The sequence below is a fragment of the Balaenoptera acutorostrata genome, chromosome 13 (genome assembly GCF_949987535.1).
Source record: "Balaenoptera acutorostrata chromosome 13, mBalAcu1.1, whole genome shotgun sequence".
In the NCBI taxonomy this organism is placed as follows: domain Eukaryota; kingdom Metazoa; phylum Chordata; class Mammalia; order Artiodactyla; family Balaenopteridae; genus Balaenoptera; species Balaenoptera acutorostrata.
Genome location: NC_080076.1, coordinates 64183439 through 64211298, shown reverse-complemented (window position 1 = coordinate 64211298; position 27860 = coordinate 64183439). Strand labels below are relative to the sequence as shown.

The window sequence follows — 27860 nt, the reverse complement described above, 5'->3', positions numbered from 1 at the left end:
GAGAGTCATCATTTGGTTTATTGCATTCCGAAGTACCCTGGGCGGAGGCGGGGGAGGTCGCTGAGAGCAAGTCTGCTTTATCAGCAGTTCAAAAGCCTTATTACCTGAGATTTGCGTTCTGGAAAAAAAATTGCCATTGCAGTATCAATACATACGTCCTGTGAGATCCAGGTTTCGGCCCCGGTAGGAGGGCTGGACCAACCCACACAAGGTTATGTGAGATTACAGAGAGGAACCACTGGACACCAAAGTCACCAAGACGTGGGCTCAGCCAGACAGCCTGGACTCCAGCCTGATGGCTCCTCTGGGGATCAGGAACTCTTGCTCCAGGCTCCCAGGAAGGCCCCATCCTGGGGCAGCCCTGTCTGCTCCCCTCACCTCTCATCGTCCCGCCCGTAGTTAATCGTCTGTAGGGCCTGAGCTATGAGCACCGCCATTTCCCGTGTGCCCGCAGCAACCACCCTGCAAGACATGAGGTCTAGCGGCCCGCCTGCGGACAGAGGGACAGGGTGTCTGGGTTAGGGAGGGGGTGGCACGACCCCCAACAGCCCAGCACTCAGGCTGAGCCAGCCCGAAGGGTGGAGCCTCAGCCCCGCTCTGCCCCAACCTGGGCGCCATCCAGGCTGCAGGACTGGCACCTCCTGAGGCTGCGCTGGGAGAAAGCAGCTTAAGGTACAGCGTTCAGGGCCGAGGCTCAAACGATGTTAGGTCAGGACAGGGAGCAGTTCTCAAACTCTGCGCTGCACGGGGCTCCAGGGACCCAGGAGGCCTTGGTGGGGTGGGGGTGGGGGGTGCTGGGGGTGGCCTTTCTGATGGGCCCCTCGATGCGGCTGCTCTGTGCACCAGGTATCTGGGGCAGGATGAAGGCCCTCGACCTCCTGGAGGTGTGAACAGGCCTAAAGGCCTCGCTGGACACCTCAGTGCACACGCGTGCGTGTGTGTGTGTGTGCGCGCGCGTGGTCACATCCAGGACAGACACGTCTTTAACGGGGACGGGCCTGCCTGGCCTCAATGCCCAAGGCTGACCCCTCTTCACTTCACACCCTCCCGGAAGCTCCGCCTCCCGAGGAGAAGGAGCAAAAACGGAGCAATCATGGGATGAAGGGCCCACCGCCAGCGCCAGCAGTTAAACGGAGCCCAGCGTTTCCGCAACAGGCTCTGGATTAAAGCTGGGGGAGGATGGGCTCCACAGAGGACCCCAATGTCAGATGAGGCTCCGTGGGCGTCCCTGGGACAGGGACGCTGCAGGACTCGCCCCCGTGGGGTCGGTAACTGGGCACGGTAACTCTGAGGCAGAGGAACAGGTCACCTCTAGGATCCATCACCTAAATCCTCGTCATTGGATCAGGGAGCATGCTGCCTGCTCTGTGGTCTCAGTGGACTGGGGGGGGGGGCGGGGAAGTGAGTGTTTAGAAAACACTCACAGCCACCCGTCCTGACCCTGGGTCTATTTTCACACCTGGAGGCAGGAAGGGGGAGGGGCCTTCCGGCCTGGCCCACTGCCCTCCCTACATGTCCCTGTTAGCAGAGGAGGGGGCCTGTCTGTCTGGGGCATTGCGGATCTGTCCTGGGGATGCACCCCTGGGGACGAGGGCGGGCTGAGGGCCCGAGCTCACCTGACGTGTCCATCACCACGCCGCCTGCTTCCCTGATGATGACAGTGGCTGCAGCCAGGTCCCAACAGTGCAGGCCAAACTGGTAGTAGGCATCGGCGGCGCCAGAGGCCAGGTGGCAGAGCGCCAAGGTGGAACTGCCGATGACGCGGACCCTGGCGGAGATGGAGGAGGGGAAACACACTGAATGGCTCTGCTCCAGTGCCCGCCCCCTCCACCGCGGGCACCCCCAGGAGCTAAACAAGAGCCCAGGGCCTCTTCCCAAAAGCTCGATTCTGAGCCCTGGGCCCAGAGCCGTGCCGTCCAATAGAACTTTCTGTGGTGATGGACCACTCGGCACCGAGAAGCCACCAGCCCAAGGCCGTGGCACTTGAAGTGTGGCTGGTGCAACTGAAGGACACAACTTTCACTCTGTGGACCTTCAACGATCTTAGATTTAAACCATCTGGGGTGGCCGCAGTCACAGCACAGACCCGGGGGAGACTGGGCTGGGGGGGCGTCACTGTCATCACGAAGGGCGCTGGGCTCTGGGCACACAAGGGGCTGAGATGGGCTCCCACAGGTCCCCTGCCACCCCACCCCCACGGGCTGCACGAGCTCCCGGCTGGGGACCGGGCTGGCTCGCGTGTCACTGCTCCTGCCCCGGGGAGCAGCCTGGGAGCTGTGCATGGGGCCTGGGCGTCCCGTGGGTCCCGAGGAGGGGGAACATGCACCCATGGGTCCCAGTCCTGGGAGGGGAGCGCGTACCCATGGGCCCCAGCACGGAGCAGCCTCTCCATGTTGCTCAGGAACAGCTTCAGGGTCGTGGGGTCTCGTCTGGGCCCGATTTCTGTCAGAACCAGGGCCTTGGAGAGATCTGTGTGGAGAGAATTTCTCCAAGTCAGAAACACCAAGGCTCAGTTCTCACCCAGCAGTCGGGGTTTTCCTCGAAGCGAACTGCAAACCCGCCTCCCGCTCTTGCTCAATTCAGTGTCCTCCCTGGGTGGCTGATGCTGCAGAGGTTTCTGGCCTGGGAAAGGAAGGACGTGCTGACTAGAGTCGAAGCCACACCCTGACCATCTCACCTCCCAGGCCCCAGAAAGTCCCAGATGCAGGGGTCAGGGGGTAGACCTCCCAGTTCTCTCTTTTCAGGGACGCTTACCAGCAAGAACTCGGAAGAGTCTGGTGGCTCATGAAACTAGCATCATTCAGTCACAAATAAAAACAAAGTGACTCCAAACTGGGAACGCCCCATGTTTGGAGGAAAAACAATGCCTCATCAAATAAATCTGCCTTTAAAAGCCTTTCTCGGGACTTCCCTGGTGGTGCAGTGGTTAAGAATCCACCTGCCAATGCAGGGGACACAGGTTCGATCCCTGGTCAGGGAACTAAGATTCCACATGCTGCAGGGCAACTAAGCCTATGCACCAAAACTATTGAGCCTGCGCCCTAGAGCCCGCAAGCCACAACTACTGAGCACGCGTGCCTAGAGCCCGTGCTCCGCAACAAGAGAGGCCACCGCAATGAGAAGCCCGCGCACCACAACGAAGAGTAGCCCCTGCTCGCCGCAACTAGAAAAAGCCCGCGCAGGCAGCAATGGCGACCCAACGCAGCCGAAAATAAATTTAAAAAATAATAATAATAAAAGCTTTTCGCTAGCTGCCGTGATGACAAAGATGGAAACGTCATCCCTGCCGAGGAAGCGACTGCTAAGCAACGTCTTTGGAAAGGGGTCCTCGGGAGTAACTCCCCAGCATCGGGGGTAGATGCTGTGGCCACCAGACACAGGAAAGTGGCTGCAGGTGGGCCGGGCCTGACTCACTGCGGGGGTCATAGCACTGTCCCTCTTGGCCACACACGCAATCACATCCAGATCTAGTGTCCTGTCTCGTCAGGCCTTGCCGTTCAGGCAGGATCAGCCACTCCCGTGTGTTCAGCTGAGAGAACGAAGCCCCTCCATGAAGTGGAGGAAAAACACGCCCATAGGTAACCTCACTCCCCAGGCCCAATCCCGCCTGACTCCTATAAAGTCACCTCCCACCAGGGACAGACCACTGGGAGGAGACACTGAGTCTGTACCATTTCCCCTTTTCTCACACTGGAGGCTCTCATTTTATACTGTAAAGACTTTCTGAGACCTGGCACCACAGCTGGGCCAGCGACCAGCCCTGCCGTGTGTCTGGTGGCGGCTCGGGCTCTACCCACACGAGGGGCACAGGGCGGCGGCTCCAGGATCTCCGGGGACAGGACCCAGTCTGCCCTCCAGAGCTCACCTCCCAACCCCACCCTCACTGGGCTGCAAGCTGAGAGGGCACCTTCCCATGGAAAAAAAGACTTGTTTTGAAGAAAAAGACCTCAACAGGGCCAGGCGCAGTGGGTGACCTGCAGGAGGTCGTGAGGCCCAGACCTTGACTCAAGCTTGTCTGGTGATGATGCCAAAGAAAGGGTTTCTTCCCGTAGTTTTTCATCTGTGAGACAACACCTCTGTGCCAGTGTCCCCCGCCCCCCAGCTGCAGTGTATCCACTCTTCCTCATGCTTGCTCAAGTGGTGTTTTTTCCTAAATGAAACCCAGACAATTAAGAAGTCATCTGAACTCTGCCACCTGAGGCAAAATACTTTCTATTGTTTTCTTTTGCCCAGATAATGAAACAAAGGTAAAAATGACAATCCCCTCTACTTAATATTGTCTTATATTATGATTAATTCTGACTAGCTCTCCACAATTACTATGACTTACTATGACTTTTATTACCTTTCAAACTATTTTTATCATAATAGTTTAGCTCTTAATCAAATACTAATATATATATAATTTAAAATATTCTGTGACTTCATGGGTGTGTGTGGGGGGCACGGGGACCTATTGCTTAATGAGTTCAGAGTTTCTATTTGCAGCGATAAACAATTTGGAAATAGAGGAAATGGATGCACAAGATTGTGAATGTAATTAATGCCACTGAATTGTACACTTAAAAATGGTTAAAACGGCAATTATTATGTTATATGTATTTTACCACTATAAAAAAAATCAAATAGATTTTGAAGCAGGGCATCTCTGCATCCTCTTTCAATAAACAAATTTTAGGGTGAAAAAAATAGTCCGTGACTTCCAACAGTTTGAAAACCCTTTTTCTGGTTGAGGATCAGAGCACTGTTGTCTTGAGAGAGATTTTACAACTTAGAGGTGAGAGAAGCAAGTCCTCTGTCTGCCCTGAAATACATCCTCACAGGAAAGAGGTGACTGTGCCTTGAAGTGTGGGCATGGACGCAGGGCGTACAGCTCCCGTGATGGCCTCGGATTGGAGTGTGTGACACACGTGCTTGGGCTTCCAGGTCCTTGCAGACCGTGAGCTCCTCACACGAAAAGTAGTATTAGCTGTACTTCACTGAAAACCCCAGAACTAGACAGAAAAAAGGTTGGGGGCTGTGAGGGAGAGGCAGAGAGTGACCAACGGGAAGGGGTTACCCCAGAGCCACCCAAAAACGGGGCGCCAGGAATGTAATGCCACTGAATTATTCACTTTACAACAGCTAATTTCATGTTACGCGACCTTCACCTCAATACATTATGTTCAAAAACAAATAAGTAATTGGAAAAAAAAAAAGTATTGTTCAGAATCCTGGAGAAGGCTGCCCTGGAAACCTATGTAACCTCTTCCAAATCCCCTCTGACAAAAAAAGAGCAGCTGGGAGAGCAAAACGCAAACCACAGACAAAAACCATCTACAAAAACCTACATCCACAAGGGCGTATCCAGGCCCCAGAGGGCAAGTGGGCGGGCGAACCCCTGACAGCTACTACGACCTCTCGTAACCGACCTTCCAGGGACTCTCAGGGCAGGACCCACTGAGCAGAAACGCATGGGAGTGAACCCCAAATTCACTGGACGGGAATCTGGGGCAAAGGAGGGAGAAGATCCAGGTAACAGCGAGGGAGGGGCAGAGCCAACCGTCCAAGGAAGAGGCCAACTTTGCAGGCACTTCACAAACACAGCAGAAGAGGGAGCCCTAGAGCCACGAGACGATGGAAAGTGTTCACTCCCCCACCCCATCACACCACCGGCCTCCAGAGCTCTTTTAATTAGAAAGAATGTAAAAGAATTATGTTTGAATCCCATACACAATTATCATAAGAAAAAAGAGAATAGGGAGCAGAATAACATCTCTCTAGTCGATCAGAGATTTCCAGAAAGACCTGTCCACAAAACAGAAGTAGCTGCAAGTGAAAGAAACAGAGAATCCACGGAAGAAGAACATCACTCAAAAGTAGAGGGGAGGGAACCTAGGAAAGAATTAGGAAAGAAAACAGTTCAGAAAAGAAGGTCAAGCTAAAGGAATGAGAATAAATAAACACAATAGATTATGCTTTACAAGACATGGAAGGTGAAAAGGAGGAAAGTTTTAAAAATTAAAAAATCGGTGGAAAAGGTGGAAAAGATTTAAGAGAAAGTGACAGAGAGATACGTACTGAAATGCTGGCTAGAAAGTGCCATTATGTCTGGGGTTTGTAGCAGGGAGTTGTTTGGGGTGGTGGGGGCAGGGAGCTTGGAGGAAGCAGGGTTGGCCGCGGGGGGGCAGGGGGGGCGACATCAGGCTGTGATGGGTCATGTGGGTTCACTGTACTTTTTCTGTCTCCTTTGTATGTGTTTGCAGTTCTGCAAGGTAGAATTTTGAGAAAAAGCTACCAAAGAAATTCTGGCCTCATCTAATCCTTTACCGCTATGCAGTGCGGTCTTTGCTTTGCTTTTGTGAGTTGAAGACATTGCAGAAAGGAACACAGGAAAGAGAAGGCAAGGAAAGCAGGGAGATGAGTGGTGGTTGTTTCAGCGACCATTTCCTCCAGAAACGCATCCCAGAATTGATAGCTGGTTGATCTCGTGCGAAGATTCAAATTCCTTCTCTGATAACGACTCTCATTTTGGGCGCCAGCGCCAGGCCGTCCCTGAGTGCCCTGCGGGTAGGACTTAATTTGATCCTCACAGCTGTCATCAGCGTCACCTCCCGCCCACGTGAACACTGAGGTTCCAGGAGCAGAGTTGACAAGTCACATGTGGAAGGTGTCAGAATCAGGCTTTGAAGCCAGGTCTGTACGACACCTAAGGACCATGCTGCTGAGGAGAGCCTTCCGTCACCTCCTGTAGAAACCTCGTCACCGGGCAAATAGAAGACAACCAGGGCTGAAAACATCACCCTGGACTTATGAGTCAGAATTTTTAAAAAATCCCAAGTGAGCTTTTGGGCATGAGCACCGACGGACTTGGGGTTCTGTGTTGCAGAGGTGGGTGGACGGCGTGTTTGAGCAAGGAGGCCCGTGGGCGGAGGGCCTGGGATGGGTGCGAGCGTGGGCACCGAGCCTCGAGTCACAGCAAATGAATGTGGAGCAAAGTTCACCAGGGCCTTTGACAACTCGCTCCCTCAGCCCCGAGTTACACAACTGGCTGGCAGGCCAGCTCCTGGCAGGCGCAGCTGTAATCAACGCTGCTGTCTATGCGGCCAAAGCAAACAGTCCCCGGGCAGGAGCCTGGGCTGGGCGGCGGCAGAGGCCGGTCCGTGGTCCTGCCGGGCCCCTCCCTCTGGAGCTCCTGCGACGTTACTTCCTGCCCCCTCTCCCCCAACACTCGTGAGGCCTGGCCTCCTGCCTGACCTCCTGCGTCGCCCGTCCTTCACGGGGCGGTCATCTCCCTGGCAGATCCGCTGCTCACAGTCACCCCGCCCAGGGATCCAGATGGCGCTGCTCTCACCGGACCTCAGCGGACCTGACTTGGGTTGGAAGGCCCGTCTCCTCACTGGCTGCGGGCAGCTCGGGGGCAGGGACACTCCTGACCCCTCTCACCACCTCTCAGGCCAACTAGGCACATACTGTCAACTCTGTATGTTACAGGCAGTCTGAGTGTAACAGCAGCCCTTTGTAAAAGCCACCAGTGTCCTTGGGTCCTGCTCCAGGAATGACAAGGACGGGGAGCATCTGTGGTGCATACAACGCGGCTCACGGACACGGCTGCCCTGCGGCCGTCCGTGTTCTCACAGGGACTGAAGCCAACGGCAGTGGGTCCACATCCAGGGAGCCACAGCCCGCACCTGGGGAACCGGGTCACCAAGAGGCTCCGAGGGCCAGAGTATGCCTCTGACTCTGCCCTTGGCCTGGCCAGCTCGCCCAGGTCCACTGGGACCACGCGGGAACTAGTGGCCGGGTTCCTTCTCACATTAGGGATGAAAGGTGAGAGCAGAACAGAAAGGGCCCATTGAAGGCTCCCGGCCACATCCACATCCACACTGAGACACAGACTGGCCCGACGTCCAGCCCACCAGGGGCGTGCTGTCCCCGAAGAGACTGGACCTCGGTAGGAGATCCCCACCACTGCCTCGCGGAACGCGTGACACGAGCAGGGCCCACCTGTCTCCCCGGAGACGCGCAGTCGCTGGCCGTTGCAGAAGGCGCCCCGGCCCCTCCGGCCCGTGTACAGCCGCTCCTCGGTGCAGTGGTAAATCACCCCGAACTCCAGCTGTTGGGGTGGGCAGGACAGAAAACAGACACAGGATGTGACACAGGGACCGAAGGCCATGCAGCTCTAGCTGTGACCACTAACGCAAGGACCGTGGACAGAAATTAGCTTTCGAAAGGGAACTCAAAAAATCAGCATCTGGATTCAAACCTAGACCTGGACATGAAAGCAAATGTTCTTTTCTTAAATAACTATATTTAAAGATATATTTAAACAAATAAAACTATATTTTAAACTGACATCATAATCAAGCATTAGTAACTGAAAATTACTGAAAAAGCTTCCTTCTTCAAAAAGGCCTCTTTTGTTTTTTCTGGGAGGGGAAAAAAGGCTCTTGTGACTCTAATCAAACCCCACAAGAAACCCTCAAAATTGTTGACATGTGAAGAATTCAGAATGCATTTGGAGATCCAAGAGCATCACAGAGCCCGGGGCGGCCCAGGAAGAGACATGATTCACCGGAGGGGCTGATCCCTCCCTCACCGCACACATCATCGGCCGCGGCCTCAGTCCCCACAAGCCAGTGCCGAGAGGAGGGGAGCTGGGAAAAGGCCTCCCTACACCCGGAGCCCGTCTGCCTCTCCTCCCGGACTCCCTGCCGTCCTGGGCTAAGAACAGCACGCGTGCCTGGCCTGGGGGGCCACCAACGGACAGAGAAAACGAGGAGAAGCCCCGCAAATGCCCGAGGGAAGTCTGGGCGGGCAGGAAAAGGGCTCACTTCTGGGAAGACCCTCCAGTCAGCACACACCCAGAGCCTGCGCCCCCTCCAGTCAGCACGTGACCGCCCCCCTTCCCAAGCCCAGGTCAGTCCCGGAACCGGCCGGCCTCTGAGACCCTGCGGCAGGCAGCCAGGGCCTCCACGACGAGGCCAGAACACGTGTACCCAGCACACACCCCGGACCGTCACAGGCCTCGGCCTGGCCAGTAAGAGACCCTGCCGCCAGGATGAACAGCCCCCGGCCCCCGAGCTTCCTGCTCCACTTGCTCATCTCAATGACCACATTTAACAGAGAAACAAGTGAGTAGCTGACTCCCTCGCCAGATCTCAACATTAAGGCTCTTGCTTATCTTCACCTCAAAAATTAAGTTCTTTCTCACGGGTATGAGTCCTCCGCTGCCCCAGAATCTGCGCTAACCCTGAGAGTGCCCTGATGAGGGCTCTCTCAGCAAAGCCTGGCCCCCTGCCCTATTCAAGTGTAACTGTAGTAACTGCAACGAAGGTAAGGCTTTTCCTAAGTGTAATCGCTGAAACTGGATAACAAAGCTTAAGCCTGGATCCAGCCTTTTCTGCAGGTCCCACGATACAACCCAGTTCCGAGGTCGATGGGAACCATGCAACAGCCATGTTCTCACCCAACAGCTAGAGGAGAATGAAGAACTAATAGAACACTGGGATTAGAAATGTCCTCCAAAAATAGGAGTTTCTTTTGTGTGTGACTCGATCACACGCCCCAGGGGTCAGATGGAGACTAACTGGGAACATCTGCCCAGAACGTCCCCTCCACGCGGCATCGCTAAACGGCCACCGAGGGGGAGGGCCGGCCGGAGCCCCAAACCCACACACCCCAAACCGGTTTGCATTTGTTTACTTTCGTGGATTTGAAAACACATGCTTGGATTTACTCGTCGTGATGAAGGCCGAGGACAAGGAGAGGAAAACAGAGGTTGGAACCAAGAAGCAAGATGAATAAACAACACCCAAGCGGCCGCGTGGCCGGGCCCCACCCATCACGTACCTCCTGGTTCACAGCAAACCCAATGCTCACTGCCACAGTCGGGAATCTGCAGAGAAGACAGATGGTTTACACGGTGACACACATGGACGCATGCAAACTCAGGAGCCTCCATATGGCTGGAGGCGCAGAGGACCCTTCTACAGCGTGGCCGGGTTTGTTTTGTCAAAAACTACCTCCCACAATTTCACTGAGCGCTTCGAGGACAAGCAGGCCGAGCTGACATATAGAACAGCGACCTTGACAGACAACAGTGTTGGCCGTCGTCAGGACGGACGTGACTCAACAGTGACCACGGAGGACCCGGTGGAGCGTCGTTAATAATCAGCTTTCTGGTTCTCAGAGGCTGAAGGGACGGAGGGGCCTGGCCCCAGCATCCATCGAGGGGCCGGGTCCAAGACAATCACGTCCCTCCTGCCATGACCCCTGGGTGAGCCTCACGCAGGACAGCAGGCGTGGCCACTGCGTGGAAGGCGGGAGGTGACCTTGCATCCTGCCTGCGGGTTTACAGGTTACGTCTCCAGAACGATTTCTCCTTTATGTGAGGATCGTTAGGGCTTAACGAGTAGGAACAAGGAAGAGCTGCTTCTAACCCAGGAGACTCGGGACCCAGCCTTGCCCAGGCTGCGCCGTGATGTCCCCTGCGGTCTCCGTGGGGAGGCTCTTGACACGCCATGGCTGGGCCTGGCTGTGGTTCCCACCCTCAGAAGGCTTTTCGCACTTGCTCTAGTCCCAGTGCTGCTGGACACGAGCAGGACAGGTCCTGTCTGAGCTGCAGTGGCCAGAGGCCCCCAAATGCCTTGAGGCTTCAAGGGTCACCACAGCCCTGGACGGTGTCTGGAGCCTAAGGGTCAGCCTCACAGCTTGTTTCCCAAATGACACTGTCGTCCAGGTTCTCTCTCTGGTCCTGGGGTGGACATGTGGCCTTTGTCCATGGTAGGGCTTGGCCCGTTCTGTCCCTACCACCCTCAAACAGGTGACCAGTGGGACAGGAACAGGAGCCCCACTCGGAGATACACACCCGGAGGGGAGCCCCGTGGTCCCACAGGACTCCCCAGGGGTGTCACGCTCTAGTTAAGAGTCTGGTGACACTGTTGCTGTCACCAGATGGCTCTGTTCCACCGTCTCTAAAGGGCCACCTGTGATGCGCTGAATCACTTTCCACACTTACACATAAACGCTCCATTTGAGGACCCCACACCCCGGTCCCTCTCACTGTAAGGAAGGAAGCGGGCGCTGGCTCACCTATGGTAGGGGCCCTCCCCGCGGGTCCCGCTGGTGGGGGCTGCAGGTCCACAGGCCCCCCAACCGCCGATGGGGACCCGGGATGGGGCAGGAGCCCGGGCCAACCAGCTCTGGGGCTGCACGAGTGTCCTCGTGGGAGGTTTTGACACCCCCCACCCCCCGCCCCCCGTCAGCGCTTCTGGGGCTGGGCAGGTCACTGCCATCACATGCCTCTGACCTCCCGGAAACCTGCTGCTCTGGGCTGACATCTGCCCAGATTAGGCCGGCAGCCGGCGGCTCCTCAACCCCCGAGGCCACCATCCATACGCATGCTCCCAAGGCTGCTGGACCAGACACCCTACGTTATTTACAACCCTGCCCATCTCTCCAGGGGCCTCCTTAAGGGTCCTTCTTAATTCAACCCAACGTTTAAATGTGACAAATGCAATAGTTTTTAAACAAGTGAAAATTTCCTACATGCTCTGAACGTATCTCACAAATGCGAAACCTTATTTTAAAGTATCGTGACTTGTAAGTGAGACCACAAACCCGCTAGAGGTTTGCTGACGTGCTAGTTTGGAAAAGCCGGGGTGTGCCTGCGCTCACCTGTGCACGAAGTTGCAGGTGCCATCAATGGGGTCGACGATCCAGGTGGGGCTGGGGGTAAGCACACACTTGGCCCCAGCGGCTGCAGCCTCCTCCGCGATGAACCTGCAGCGGACAGAGCTCAGCCTGAGAAAAGGCCAGGAACTTGAGACTCAGCGCTTCAAGCCCCGGCCCCGGAGACCAGCAGGCAGGGTGAGGAGATCTCACCCGGCCTCTCTGGTCAAACAGGGGCAGCGTCCGGGAAAGACCGTCTGCGTTTTGCCCTCTGCTAGCCTGTCACTTGGCACGACCCAGACACACAAGGTGACACCTTCTGTTAAAGCACCAGGGGGTGCGGTGGGCCAGGCGGGGGTCTGAGGATGGATGTGGGAAGAGCTGCCGGCGAGAAGCTGAGCTCTGCGCTGACTTGACTCTGCAGGGAGAAGGCCAAGAGAGCCAGCCAGGGGCCTGAGAACGCTGGGGGGCTGGCCCGGGGTTGGGGGGGACAGGCTGCATCACAGCTGATACCCCATCTGTACCCAGCCCGGCCTCCCCGAACCGCAGGTGGTGACATGGCATCCGTCCCGCATGTGGAGACGGGAGCTGACGTTGCTCCTGGGAGGCCCCACCCCCCTGGGCTCCCCTCTGGACCCCATCCTGCAGGAGTACACAGGCCAGGCACCCCGGGCCCCTGTCCCCGCCTGTCCTCTGTGACAAGTCCTCTGAACACAAGCCCCCCCACAAGGCTGTCCACGCCCCATTGGGAACCTGAACTAGACGGCAACAAGGCAGAGTCCACTTGGTCTGTCTCAACAACGGGAACCTCCAGGAGCCAGCCACCTAGGCCGGAAACCAGGGATGGCTCCCCTACCCCTCCCTCATGTCCCCCCCTCCCACCATGCTGGCTCATGCTGGAGGGTCCCCCGAAGTGTCTGCATCCCTGCCTCCTGGGAGGAAAGAACAAACTCCACCTAAACCCCCAGGACGGTGCCCGACACAGGTTTCCGACTGTCCCCAACAGATCAGGTTCACCTGGTCCCGCCGAGGGCTTCCCACTAGGTCCTCACATGCACGTCTGTCCTAGAGGAAAAGGGGCCCTGACCACAGCACACCTCTACCAAGAAGGAAAAACTAGTGAAAAACAAGAAATGCTTGGTGTCCTACTGCTGGCGTTTTGCACACCCCAGTTGTAGTCGTCAGGAAGCTCTTTTTAAATAGAATTTAAAAGTTAGAGTTGGGGACTTTTCTGGTGGCACAGTGGTTAAGAATCCGCCTGCCAATGCAGGGGACACGGGTTCGAGCCCTGGCCCGGGAAGATCCCACATGCTGCAGAGCAACTAGGCCCATGTGCCACAACTACTGAGCCTGTGATCTAGAACCCACGAGCCATAACTACTGAACCTGCGTGCCACAACTACTGGATCCCGCACGCCTAGAGCCCGTGCTCCGCAACAAGAGAAGCCACCGTAACAACAAAGAGCAGCCCCGGCTTGCCGCAACTACAGAAAGCCCGCGCACAGCAACAAAGACCCAATGCAGCCAAAAATAAATAAAATAAATAAAAATTAAAAAAAAAAAAAAGTTAGAGTTGGAAAAAAAAAAGAGTTGGCGCCTTAGTCTCACTAGTCACACGGGCCAGAAGCCGCCACACTGGACGTGCAGACAGAACACCTCTGTCACCACAGGAAGCTCTCCAGGCTGGCATGTCACGGTCCTAACACTGTGAAGGTGCCCTTCATTCTGGTGTCACTTCAATTGACACAGTGCCGTCACCGTCACTCAGCTGGTCCCCCTCAACTCTGGCAGCATTTCTGTCCCAAAGATTATGAAACTCACGCTCTATGTGCAGAGTCATCCAGACACAGACAAATCACCCGAAGCTCGTCCGTGTACACGATGAGGCTACATCATCATTTTCAGGTTGCTGTTTCCACCCCCCCCCCCGCCCCACCGCTGTCCCTGGAAAAACCCACGTGTGAGCAAGCAAAGCACCGGACTGGGGACAGGGGTAAGGAACCTGGAAAAGTCGTGTGAGTGGAGAAAGCCTACAGCCGCCCCCAGGAGCTTACAGCCCAGAGGGCAGACCAGATGCATCCGGGAAGCTCCTGGCTCTTGTCCCTCCTCCTGCTGGGCAGCCTCCCTGCCATCCTCCCCCCTGGGAATTTGGATCATTCGCATCATGTGACCCAGGTAGGCGGGTCTAGATGAACAAGGTCGTGGTGACCATCAAGTCAGAGGAGGCTGGGCGGGGTGCGGCCAGGCAGGGTGACTCCCCGACCGCTAACCCTGGCAGAAACAAGGGGACGATCCTATGCCGCATTAGCTCTGAGGTTTTCTGAGTCAAAGACGTAAGGTATTAAATCCGTCTTCAGTGCTTTCTGCAGCGTGATTTTCCTGCAAGTTTGTGATTATGTTCTTAAAGAAAGGGGGCCATACCCGAAACACACACACATAAGGACAAAGTCCCAGGCTTGAACTGGGCACAAGGTCCAGGAAGCAGTGAGAAGACGTCACTAAGGTCGAGAATAGAAATGACTCACAACAAAGATGATCCCAGGAACCTGGGAGGAATGTGGAATCTTCTTCCTTTTCTAACCTGATTTTAAGCGAGAAGCTGGTACCTACTAGGGAGGTTGGCAGGAGTCGCTGGGGTCCTGGAGGAGGAGGAGGGGCCGACAGCTCAGAGAGAGGGACCACAGCCTGCGGCTGGCAGTCAGTCCATCAGCAAATGTGTGTACGTGGTCTCTGGGCTCCCGGAGCAGCCCCCATGATGCATCTGCAGACACAGCTTTCATCCTGCGGGGCATTTCTGGTGGGAGTCACTCCAAGCAGCCACTCCAAGGCCTGGCCTTTCTGGGCGTCGACTGTTCAGTCCGAGGGCACCCTCCTCTTGACCGCAAGCCCAGGTGGGGCGAGCACTGGTCACCTCCCCACTTGCCTCGTGCCCGTGGGTGGCCCCGGGGGCAGGGCCTTGGACGTGTCCACTCTTCTAAGGCACCAGAATACCTCCCCAGCCTGTGGATCCTGATTTTCTCCGTGTGGGAAGGTAATTCCTGCAGAGGCCGGGGTACACGGACTCAGATGGCATGTGAGAGAGTAACAGACACCTCAACAAGGGCACTGGACCGTCCACGAAAAACCCACAATGTAAACAGAAACAACACAAGTGACTGAGCATGGGGCCATTTCATAGGCCTATGGAAGGTACAGAGGAAAACAGCACCAGGGACAAGGTTCAGAGCTTGGAAACAAGTTAGACTAATACGTTCTGCTTTATTACTTCTTCCTAAGAGTCGTGACAAACCCTCCTTATGATTTTTATGGCCAGGAGCACCCAGGCCTTCTCTTTGGCCAGTTTTTGGCTCTGTGACAAGGTCAGGGTCACCTTCAGTCCACTAGGGAGCCAGCTAATGTCCTCGGCCTCATCGCTCAGGCTTCGGCCCAGGCTCTGCTGCCCGAGGACACAGCATGAAATGCAGTGGGGAGACAATGCAGGCAGGCATCCAGGTGGTGGTGGCCAGGAACGCCTTCTCCCCGAGTGCACGCACCCCACAGGGCACAGGGGTCGGTCAGCACGACAGTGAGGCCATGTCCCACCAGGGGCCCAGGCCGGGCAGAGGCGAGAGAGCACCAGCCGTCCTCCTCCCCCGGCCTGTGCCTCCCGGACAAGGGGACGCAAACAGGCTCAGCGATGCTACTGCATGTCTTCAAAGTCGCCCCACTTGGATCTCACTTGGGAGCACAGCTGGAACAGGTTTCGGCACCCACAGAGGTGGCCCGGACGCAGACTGAGCTCATGCCGTTGGCGCCAACACAGTGCTTCGGGAACGCGGCCCTGACCTGGTTCCTTGTGTCATCTCCTCCGTGCGGCAGCATCAGTGCTGGGTGACACCGTGGTCAGATTCCCGTCCCTGGGGGTGGAGCGACTGCCCAGCCGAGGGCAGAAGCAAGTGCAGTTTCTGTCCACACCCATCTCGCAGGCTTTGGATTTCACCAGTGAGTAAAATAAAGTAGCAAAACCAGGGAGCCCACAGTCAGGTTGTTTCTTATTTTATCAAAGTCAAAACAGCTGCAATCTATCGGGTTTTTTTTAATTTTTTTTTTTTTGGCTGCATTTGGTCTTTGTTGCTGCTCACGGGCTTTCTCTAGTTGTGGCGAGCGGGGGCTACTCTTCGTTGCGGTGTGCGGGCTTCTCATTGCGGTGGCTTCTCTTGTTGCAGAGCATGGGCTCTAGGGTGCGCAGGCTTCAGTAGTTGTGGCACGCAGGCTCAGTAGTTGTGGCTCTTGGGCTCTAGAGCGCAGGCTCAGTAGTTGTGGTGCATGGGCTTAGTTGCTCCGCGGCATGTGGGATCTTCCCAGACCAGGGATTGAACCCGTGTCCCCTGCGTTGCAGGCGGATTCTTTAACCACTGCACAACCAGGGAAGTCCCATGCAATCTATCTTTAGTACTGTTTTGTGAAAGACTAAAAATGAGGAAGAGCATAAGTTCAGACTTCTTAAGAAAGGGTGGCAGCCTTATACCAACTTGTTGTTTAAGGGATATATTTAAATACTCTGAATGCAGAAAAATAACAATATACTATTTTATCTTATAATATGCATGCAACTTTTTTCCTCATCACAAGTTTCTCAATTTGTCTCTGACCTAAAATACAATTAAATGTCCCCCAATTCTGGTACTTTCTTTTAAATCTTAATCATTGGGAAGAAACCAAACCTGACTTAGGTATGCTGAAAAATGATTTCACCTATCTGAATTTTCTAGGCAACAGAGCAGAGAGTAGCATCCTGGCTTTGCTCTCAGAGCCAAGAGGGGAGAGGGAGCAGAGCCAGGCTGACACGGGCAGCCAGTCCCTGCCTCGCAGCCTGCAGCCTGGGGACCGCTGCCTCTTGTTAGGGGTTGGGGGGCACCTGCACCGCCCAGGGCTTTGTCAGGTGGGCTGGCAGGCATGGTTGGAGAGGCTCCAGGGGGCCTGACACCCACCCAGGGTGGGGACTGCTGCTCTGGGCAGACCCAGACAGTTCTTTCGAAGGGGCTTCGGAGCCTGAGGCCCCCCGTGTGACACACTGTCCTCTGTCCTGTGACACTTGGCAAGGAGCATGTAAATTCACACTGTGCAAACAGACACCAGGCCCCATATCGACACAACAGTGCATCCAAAGCACCAGCAACCGGCCAGCACTTTCAGGATTCGGTCTGTCAGAGTGATCCGACTGCAAAGCGCCAGGAGGCCTGGGACCGCCACCACGCAGAGCCCTGCAGTGACCAGAGCCTTTACCTGGACCCTGGACCCCAGGGCCCCACAGTCCAGCTGCCTCACTGCTGTTGGAGCCACTGGACGATGCAGGAACAGAAAGAGCTCCTGGGTCAGAACCAGTGGTGGTTCCTGAGCCGTCACCTCTCAGGGAATCCAACTGCCTTGAACACGGTGGGGCCAGGGGCGCTGACCCTGCCAGCCAGCCCCACCCACCCCGCCCCGCGTCTGCAGCCACGTCTGCGTGGACCTGAGCGGGTCAAACCCATGCTGTTCAAAGGTCAGCTGTGATTTTTTGGACGCTGCCATTTAATTTAGATTTTTGAAAGTTAAGAAATCATAAACAGTGCAGAGCCTGTAACCATTATAACAGATGTTAGGGTCCTGACGCCAAACAAGGAAAAAGGGAGAGACGCTGAAACACAAGGGCTGCCGTCAACACGCTTGCACACACACACACCACACACACACACACATGACCCCCCAGGTGATGTGGGTTAGAAGGAAGGAGCGGGGAGAAGGTGCGAGTGTGTACGGCCTGTCCCCTCCCCCCCAGTCACTCGCAGGGCGTCATGCGGCAGGAGAGAGCCCCTCACTCGTCCACACGGACGTGGGGCCGGACAGACATGTCATCTACACCTGGGAATCCAGCGATCGGGCTCCAGGGTGAGCAGCTCCCTAAGGAAGGAAAGGGACACTTGTGCCCAAGGAGCCCCCTCCCCGAGCTCACAGCGTCCACTCCTGGGGCTCTGGGCCCCCTTGGAACTAGACACACAGCGCTGGGCAAATGCTGGCCTTTTTCAAGGAAAAGATTAATCGTTGCATCGGATTCTCCACATGGTGACCCAAAAGGTCAGGGACACCTGCTCTGGAGGGGGGTGGCCCTGGGGGCTTGGTGTGGGCTTGGCAGGAGGGGCGGGCGGCCCTGGAGACGGCCACACGCGGGGACGCGTCCTGGGAAAGTCCACGTGGCCCTGGGCTGACAGGGCACAGCAGAGGGGACTCCCCGCCAGGATCCGCGGGGGTGGGGGACACGCGACCGGGGGCGGGTCACAGCAAGGAGTCAGCGAGGCCCCAGCGCACCCACCTGTGGGAGGGAAAGCGCTGCTGCAGCTCCTGCAGGATCAGGGCCTCCACCACGTGATCTGTTTCTGTCACCAGGTCCGCGGCCGACGTTTTCGTTGAGACACGTTTTTCCTCAGAAAGGGCTTTCCTGATGATCTGCAATGAAAGTCGGGAGGTGGGTGATGCTGGCCAGCACCCCCTGCGCTGGGGACGGTCCTGCACCGGAGCTGGGCCCCCTCCCCCACCGCGGATGGCCAGACAGACGGACCTGTGGCGCCCGGCTCTCTGTGGGGCTCCTGGGAGCCTTCACTGCCGCCTACTCTTCTCGCGAGAAAGGCGGTCATGGGTGGACTAGTCTTTCTTTGGAGGAAAGAAACGCGGTTCTAAGGACGTGAAGCTTCAGCCACAGAGCCCCACGGAGCCCCTGAGCTTGAACTCGGGAGAGTTCAGTGTAGGAACTGCTTCTCCTCTTTCACTTTACCAGTCACATGAATGTGCCCCTGGATCAGGAGCCCAAACGGTCCAGCCGAAACCAAACCCAGGAAAGTGAAAACACACGCAGAGAACTGGAAGGCAGGCCCTGGCCTCACGCCCCAGGGGCTGGGTGCATCAGGTAGCAGGACCGAGTGGGTTGGTCTCCCAGGAGCTGCCAGCGCTTCGCCTCCGGGACAGAGGGCTGAGCGCCAGGGCCTCCCTGGGGGCCCACACAGGAAGGTGTTGAGGGTATTAATCAGGAAACAGCCCCACTGCAGCTAGGGCCTATCCTGTCACCTCTGCCCGAGTCACAGCTCGAGTTCCCAACCACGGTGACATCAGGACCCTGAAGCGACCTCTGACCTCTCCTCCAAGACCCGCTGCACCCAGCATCCCTCATCTCCTTCCAAGGACCCCCTCGTTCAGCCGCCACCTGACATCCACACCGCCCACCCCGTGATACTTACTCTTCAACCTTAGGCAGGTGTATCCCATGCCCTGTACACAAACATCGTGTACACACATGGCCTGTACACACACGCTGTGTACATACATGCCTTGTACACATGCCCTGTACCCACATGCCGTGTACACAATGCCCTATATCCACATGCCGTGTACACACATGCCGTGTACTCACATGCCCTGTACCCACCTGCCCTGTACCCACCTGCCGTGTACCCAGATGCCATGTACACACATGCCCTGTACCTACATCCCATGTACCCAAATGCCCTGTACACACATGCCCCGTACCCACCTGCCCTGTACCCACATGCCCTGTACCCACATGCTGTGTACACACATGCCCTGTACACACACATGCCCTGTACCCACATCCCACGTACCCACATGCCGTGTACACACATGCCCTGTACACACACGCCATGTAATTACATGCCCTGTACCCACATGCCATGTACGCACATGCCGCATACACACATGCCCTGTACCCACCTGCCATGTACACACATGCCCTGTACCCACATCCCATGTACCCACATGCCCTGTACACATACCCTGTACCCACATGCCATGTACCCACAGGCCATGTACCCACATGCCGTGTACCCACATGCCATGTACACACATGCCCTGTACCCACATCCCGTGTACCCACATACTGTGTACACACATGCCATGTACACACATGCCCTGTACCCACATGCCATGTACCCACATCCCATGTACCCATTTGCTGAAGAGGAGGAGGCCAGGAAGACGCCTCCAGGAAGCCTGCAGACAGGGGTGCTCAAGCAGGATTTCACAGAATAAGCAGGACCCCCTAGACAGGGACGGTCCTCATCCCAGCACCAAGCCCAGACGGTTGTTTGGTTTTCCCAGCTTGGTTGCAAAGATAACAGATTGGTTGCAACGTTTTCTAACAGAAAACCCGGCTTGCTCTCTGCTCCCTGCTGCCCGCCTGGTGTCTAGGGTCGTGCCCGGCACACAGCCCGAGGTGCAAAACCCTTCAAGTCACCAGTACATTACACCTCAGACTGCTTAAACAGACTCAGCACCGTTTTTTCCAACCGGACCTCACGCGCTTGTGGAACACTGACCCCTTGATCTGTCTTGTTTCGCCTCTTGTTGCCCTCGAAGCCCATCACCCTCTGGCTTCCATCCCGTCCTGCCTCCCGGGGCCCCCCACACGTCCACTCCCTGCAGCACAGGCAGAAGGGCTCTCTAAGCCTGGGCCCGCATAAAGCACCATATGGCCCCCTGTCACCCCGAGGATAAAGTCACCCCCGATGTAGCTCACAGTGGCCTCTGTGGGCTGGCCTGGAGCAGAGACAACTGGACCCGAGTAGCTGGCCCTCTTCCTTCTAGGAACAGAGCCCAAGGTTAGCAGGGCACCGAGCCACATGGCAGCCCGCATCGCAGCCTCCTGTGCAGGCAGGTGTGGCCCTGGGACCAAGGTCGGCCCCGAGGACGCGAGGGGAAGCGATGCGTGTGACTCCCGAGTCACGTCCTCAAAGGGCCACCGTTGGCATGGCACTTCCTCCTGCCCTTCCACTCCCTCCGCCGTGACTTGGGCGTGGTTGCCGGGGTCAGAGCAGCGGGGTCAGAGCAGTGGCGGGAAGGAACGGGCCCCTCGGTGACTCGGGAAGCAGGGCCTGCCTCCCAGACTCTAACTGGACTTGGGAGGGGCGGGGAGAAAGGACCCCCTGCCTCTGTCCCCGACTCTAAAGGAGCCAGCCCATTGGCCCACCTCTGTGCCCCCGCATCCCCTGCCCCTCCTGCTGCACCGAACCCATCACTCACCCTCCCACCCCCTTCCCACTGGATGCCAGGTTCCCCTGGCCCCAGCACTCCTCCTTTGTGACTGGGATGTCACCTCCCCACAGAGCCGGCGCTCACCCTGCAAGTGCGCTCCTGGCTCCCGGGTTAGGACCCTTGTCTGCCCAGTGTCTGAACCCACCCCCAAGGCGGGCTCTGCAGCCTGACATATGGTGGGGTCTCAGAGAACACCTGCTGGGTGCACACGGGGCTCAGGTAACTAAGTTGGGAAGACGCTCAGCAAGTGCTCTCATGAAGCCTCATCTGAGCACCCTGGCCTCTCCATCCTCTGGATCCAACGGAGAGGAGACATGCCCGGGGCAGTGGGGTGTCCTGATGTCATCTGGGCTCCTTCCCAGGGGAGCCAGGCCCCCAGCCACAGATCATGCAAAGGACAGAAATTACAGATCCAGGAGGAGGATGCTAGAGCGTGTCCTTTTATAAGGATTTCTTTTCCGTTTCTATTAGTGTTTATTATGGTTGTGTGATGATCCTTTCCTTGTGGGCCTGTGTCCCTCAGCGCAGGGCAGGCCACACCCGCATTCCCGGCCACCTGGTTGCTGCTCCTTTGGGCCTTGGACGCCTGGGAGGGACCTGCAGACCATTCCCGACTCCTCCCTCTCATCCGGTTACACTCCCAGATATTTAGATCCCGTTTCTGAATTATCGTCCCAGACTACACCGCCCTTCAGATGAGCCGGCCATCCTGGCCCCAGACACTCCCCCATCCACTCCTCTGAAGGCCCATCCATCCATCTGAGGGGGCCGAGGCCACACAAAACTTAATGCCTTACGACAAAACCCCCCAAAACGTACCACATATACAATGTACAAATCTCAGTACGAGGTTAAGAAAAGTTCAATTCAGACAATTTCCTACACTGAGAGGAAAGGTGGGGATAGTGTCTTGTTTTTAAATAAATCGTTAGGAGACTCAATCAGCCCTGCCTTTTAACCACAGTCGCATCCTCAGGGGAAAGGCCTGTGGGGTTCTGGGTGAGTTACCTGCTAAAACCCTTTACCACATCTGTTTTCTCTCAGTCTTGGGATTTTAAACATTCTCATTTTGCCAGCAATAAGTTAGTGTGTGCTGTTTTTTAATTAATGTTTTTCAGCTACTCACTAGCTAAGCCTGCACTTCACAGACCTCCTGGCCTGGATCTCTCCCTCGAAATAACATTCTGTTAATGTTTAATATATAAAATATGGGACTTAAGTCACTGAAGCCTGAATTTCAAACCCCATCAGCTCCAGCATCTGAGGTGTCATTCAGAGACATGTCCAAATGCCTCTTTCTTGTCTGTGAACCATCTCGGTTGTATGCTACTGTCCCCAAGTCGACCATACGATTATCACCCATCCTTATGGAGCAACCTGTGTGAGCTCGGGGACCCATGGAACGCACACGGAGAAGTCTGTGGAAGTGGGGTTTCAACAGGCAACATCTTTCCTCTGCAGATGTGGGCCTGGCGGTACTGCCATGTTTCAGGTTCCAGACTTATGAATGTGATGTGATGGTTAATCTTATGCGGCAACTTGACTGAGCCGTGGGGTACCCAAATACTGCGTTGAATGTTATTCTGGGTGTTTCTGCAAGGACGTTTTTGGATGAGATGAACATATTAATCAGTAAATCAGTAAAGATTGCCCTTTGGAATGTGGGTGGGCCTGGCCCCATCAGCTGAAGGCCAGAACAGACGGAAAACACAAACCCTTCTCTGCGTGAGAGAGAGCTCTCCATAGACTGTCCCTGGACCCTCAGCCCATGTGTGCCAGTGGGGCTGCTGCTTCACCTGCCAGTTGCTATCTCACAAGTTCCATCCTGGCTGAGGCTTCAAATGTGGGTGAAAGTGTTACAACTGTCAATATGGGTGACCCCACTCTGCGGAGGCTTGGGGCGCGGGGGCAGGTGGGGCTGACAAGGCCAGGGCTGACAAGGCCAGGACTGACAGTGGAAATGGTGAGGTCACCAGCTGCCCCCTCCATCCTCAGCCAGGACAGCAGGGGGACCTCCACCTCCACATCCCGCCAGGTTGGGATCTCCCAGAGCAAACGCCGGGAGCTCGACCTGGGATCCGCCTACGGAGAGCCCAGGGCAGACAAGCCTGCTTGTCCCCGTCCAGGGCGGGACCTGGCCTGAGACACCAGCCCAGGCCGACTGACGGCTCCCAAGCTGGCGCCTCCACCCTGAGCCTCTGACGTGAACTCTCCACCCAAAGGCCCTCACGTAGAGATCCACCGGCATTTCAAGGTCAACAGCTCGCAGCTCGCGGAACACAGGACCTGACCTCCACCTCCAAACCTGCTCCCCCTACAGTTCTGGCAAATCCACTGGACAGTTTTTCAGGCCCGAACCCTGCAGGCACCCCTGGCTCCTCTCACACCCGCTTCCGACCCGGCAGCAAACCTGGCAGCTCTGCCTTCGAAATACATCTGTTTACCACCTTCTTCACCACCCCCAGTCAGATCCACCCTCATCCCTCACTTGGAATATTCTAATCACTTCCATCGGAGACCTGGTTCTGCCCCACCCACTGTGGCGTTGCAGCCTCACCCCCACCCCAGCAGCAGCCAGGGTGGTCTCCCCATCACCCTGCAGGGCTCCACATGGCACTTGACCCCGAACCTCAGTCACACTCAGAGTAAGGTTAAGGTCCTTTCCAGAGTTACTCAAATAGTTGTTGTGTGAATGAATACATTTCTAACCTGTTTTAGCACCACCATTTTAAAAACAGAGGCCAGTAAACACATAAAAAGGCACTTAAGTTCATTAGTCATACAGGACATGCAAATTAAAACCACCGTAAAACACCACCTCAAACCGGTCACAAGGGCTAAAATGGAAAGACAGACAACACCAAGTGTCGCCTGAGAGATGAGGCAACAGGAACCCTCACCTCCTGCTGGGGAATCGTGAATCCCTGCATCCGCCTTGGAAAACCACCTGGCAGAATTTCATACACGATGACACAGCAATTTCACTCCTATTGTTAATCTATCCCCAGCAGAAATGCATACGGAGGTAACCAAAAGACACATGCGAGAGTGCTGGACGAGCAACATTATTCTTAATAATTCCAAACTGGACATTATCCAGAGTTTCTTCAAGAGTTGAATGAATAAACTGTCATATAGTCACGTAACAAAATACTACATACAGCAGTGTTTCTCAAAGTGCCATCCCCAGCTGGACAGCATCAGCTGGGGTTTTGGTGGAAGTGCTCATTCTCGGCCCCACTCCAGACCCGGTGAGTAGGAACCCTGTGGTGGATGCAGCCTGCCGTGGAGGCCCTCCAGGTGCTTCTGATGCACATGAAGGTGTGAGGACCACATGTCCCCAGCAGCGAGACCCATGAGTGTCTATACCAAGGAGATCATCAAAAATTCTGTTGGGAAGTCAGAAGATGGCTGTTGGTAGGTGTGTAGAAAACTAAGCAAATAAAAAAAAATTTTTTTAACCTTCAGGAAAACACCAGTTGCATAAGAAAGAAAAGAATATGTAATACAACCATGCTACCCAGCCTGACCGTGTGCTACATGTGGTCATAGCACGTGAGCACAGGCACCAATGGAACCAACAGGTAACGCAGCAACAGGACATAACAGTGTCTAATGAGGATGACGCAAAAACAGAGCTACCATTTAGAAAATGGGTGTAACTATCAGAAAACTGAAAACAGTGAGTTCTGGGGAAAAGGATGAGGATGACACGGGACAGGACACTGCTGGTTCCATGACAGTCCCTTTAGCAGTATTTCACTTTTTAAACTCCCTGTGTGAATAACTGATAAAAAATAAAATCACAAATCAAGACAACACCTGTGGGGACTTCCCTGGTGGCACAGTGGTTAAGAGTACACCTGCCAATGCAGGGGACACGGGTTCAAGCCCTGGTCTGGGAAGATCCCACATGCTGCAGAGCAACTAAGCCCGTGCACCACAACCACTGAGCCACAACTACTGAGCTCCTGTGCCGCAACTACTGAGCCCACGTGCTGCAACTACTGAACCCCTTCCCCCAGAGCTCGTGCTCCCCAACAAGAGAAGCCATCGCAATGAGAAGCCCACTCACCACAAGGAAGAGTAGTCCATGCTGGCCGCAACTAGGGAGAAAGCCCATGCACAGCAATGAAGACCCAATGCAGCCACACACACACACACAAAAAAAAACAGAAACAAACAAACAAAAACACCTGTGGCAATGCAAGCCAGACAAATAGGGATGTTGGGTCAGAGCCCCCGCTGTGCCCCTCTGCTCCGGGCAGTTGGAGGCGGACATAGGGCATCCCCTCAGAGCACACTGGAAAATTCTTCCCTGTCTGACAACTAATATGTAAAATAAAACTGACAGGATTCTCAAATTTGATGGCAATCCTAAACATTTATATGACCCTACCAATAACAAGTTTGAAGCCTAATTAAACTTTTCTAAATCATAGTAATCAATTTCAATGAGCCATCCTACAGGAAAGTCTGAGTTTACCTTTCTAGCCTCTCCATAGAAAGTACTACAAAATCGTTGTCATTCAAAGATGTAAAGAGTATAAAGCCAAAAATGGGAAAAGAGTATTACAGAAGATTGAGAAGCAGTTAAAAAATTATTCTTATGTATTTTGTTATATTTGTTAGCATCTTAAAATTTATGCTGTTGTGATCTTTCTTATTCTAAATAAACATTTATATCTAATTTTGAATTTGTAAGTTTGTATTTTTTTTCTTAAAGAGGGCCTGTAAATTGTCTAAACTTCAGGTTCAAGAAAACCTGGATCTATCCCTGCAGGTCAACTTAAAAAGCATAGTTTTCTAAGATACTTTTGCTCACATATCACATAAAAGATGATAAATACCCATTTCGATGAATATCACTCTGTGTACTTGTGGTGGTGATGGTGTGGGGCTGACGTCACCCCCTTCCCCAAAGCCCAGCAGCCAGGGAGGGGCTTCAGCAGTGGTATGGTGGTTGGGACTGGAAGGGATGCCTCTCAGGGGCACCACAGGGATGGGTGGTGGAGAGACAAGGAAGGAGGGGTCTGGGAGGCCTCTCAGGATGCGGCAGAGGGGAGGTGGCAGCAAATCGTCCAGGGCTGCCCTGACCCGAACCGATGTCTGAAACATGGACGGCAGACACTGTCTCCTGGGAGGGAGGGCACTCCCTCTGAACGTAGAGAACCCAGACTCGGTGGAGCACACAGAGCTGTCTCCGGAGTAGCAGACTTAATAAAACAGCAGAACGTGAGAGGGCGGGCACGTTGGGCCACAAGGCCACAGAACGTGTACCAAATGTGCCTCTGGCTAAGGAGGACTCCCAAGAATCACCACTAACCACCCTTCATGCCTCTTGGGGCTTTCTGGCTACAGGCCAGGTTTTCTCCAATCAGCACCTTGTTACTGTCAGAACATTACTAAGACAGTCTGTCCCTCTTTACACGGGTTAGGATGACCCTGTGTGGCTTCTGTTCGTCCCAGCCACAGGCAATTCGGCCACTCTCCCCGCCACTGCCTGGCAGGCAGGAAGCATCAGCATAATGCCCAGGAGGGAGCCCAGAGTTCTGGGCCCCCTGATCAGACACCCAATGGCAGAATCCTTATTGCATCCTTCCCCACTGTCAAAAAAAGCTTTTTCTGTTGTTCTTGGCAAGTTGCAAAAGCAGAAGCTATCTCTTAAATAAGTTAAAGTTCCCAGGACCCTTAGAACGGTGCCTGCTATATTGCAAGTTCTGTGTAAGCATTTGTAAATTTGTTAAAAAAAAAGGGGGGGGGTTCAAAAACCCTTCTGTTTCCTCAAGGATCTAAATTTGAAAAACCACAGAAACCCGTAACAACTCACCAGGGTTTACACAGTGGTGTCTGAATTCTAAACTGGCTTCTTCTCAAAGCTGAAAGAAGAAAAGTTGTATGGTGGAACCTAAAAGTTACCAAATATCCTGAAGACGCTCACTCTGGAGAGGAAGTGAGGGTCTCTGGAGGGGGGAGAGCAAGCGCGCCCCTCACACAGTGGACCAGCTTTCCAGGAAGAACGTTTGCCCTGAAGCCATGAGCTCCATCAATGCAGCAGGTAAGGTTGGGGCCCTCCTTTTCCCCAAGGATCAAGTCTCACAGAGGGAGGGTCCACTAGTGTTGAAAGTTAACTTCTAGGGGACCAAGGGACCGCACTGTGACTGTGCACGTTAAGGACTCACTTCAAATGCAGGACTTTAGCCCGTGGGGCACTTTCAGACCGAAAAGGAACTGCCGCTGGAAACAGAAAATCCGTCTACGCGCAGGGCTCCTCCTCTGTCCACCCTCCCGCTCCGCTCGCAGGAACGCAGCCGAGCGCCTTGACGCGCGAGCAGGGAGCGAGCGGTCCCTGCGCCCTGCCTCCCCCAGCGCCCCCCATTCGCCGCCGCACGTGGCCCGCGGAACCCCAGGCGTGAAGCACCGAGGAAATGGGGGAACAAAACACACAGGAAAGTGCGAAGAGAGGGGCTGCCCTCTGAAGGTTTCTTCAGCTCCGCTGCTTGACCGTCACCCTTCCGGTGCGGGTAGCAGTTCCTCCAAACGCAGAGTGGAACCCTCTAGACTCCGGATGCGCGAGGACAGGCTGTCCGCCCGACCTCCACGCGTAGGGGTTCTAACCCGGGGCAACCGCACCGTGTCCCGCCCACTGGGTCAAATTCGAGGCAGTCCGCGCGCCCTGACCCGCCCGCTCCCGCCAGGCCGCCCTGCGCCCCGAGCCCGGCCCGCGCCTCCGGGCCGCGGGATCCAGGGCGCCCGTCCCGGCGCGGGCGTGGCAGGTGCGCAGGTGTGCGGTAGGCTGCGCGGAGCCCCTCCGCGGCTCGCGCCCCCAGGTCCCGGCCCGGCCCTCGGGGTCTCCGTCCGCCCACGCCCTGCGTCCGCTCTGCCCCAAGTCCGAGTGCGCCTGCCGTGCTCCCGGGGGCGCGCTCACCTGTCCAGCCCGCAGCGCCAGCTGCGCCGCTGCCTCGAAGCACTCCTCCCACGGGCCCCCGGCCTGCGCCGCCCCGTCCTCGCCGCTCGGCTTCATCGCGGCCTTCGGGCCCGCCGGCGCCTCCCGCCGCTCCGCGCCTGGGCCGCGCTCGCCCGCCCGTGAGGACCTGCGAGGGACCGGGAGCGGGCGGGGAGCAGACCTGTAGCTGCGCCTGGCCCTGGAG

The 27860-nt window shown here is 55.6% G+C and overlaps 1 protein-coding gene across 1 annotated transcript; it reads right to left on the bottom strand.

The window, feature by feature from the left end:
• On the bottom strand, positions 1 to 27860 carry IMPA2 (inositol monophosphatase 2). The gene is made up of 8 exons (XM_057527377.1): positions 27638 to 27860; positions 17981 to 18114; positions 11659 to 11763; positions 9832 to 9877; positions 7987 to 8095; positions 2361 to 2469; positions 1617 to 1768; positions 1 to 490 (listed from the first exon to the last, which is right to left on the bottom strand). Exons 1-8 carry the CDS (start codon positions 27731 to 27733, stop codon positions 375 to 377), a joined length of 867 nt encoding a protein of 288 aa, XP_057383360.1. The 5' UTR covers positions 27734 to 27860; the 3' UTR covers positions 1 to 374.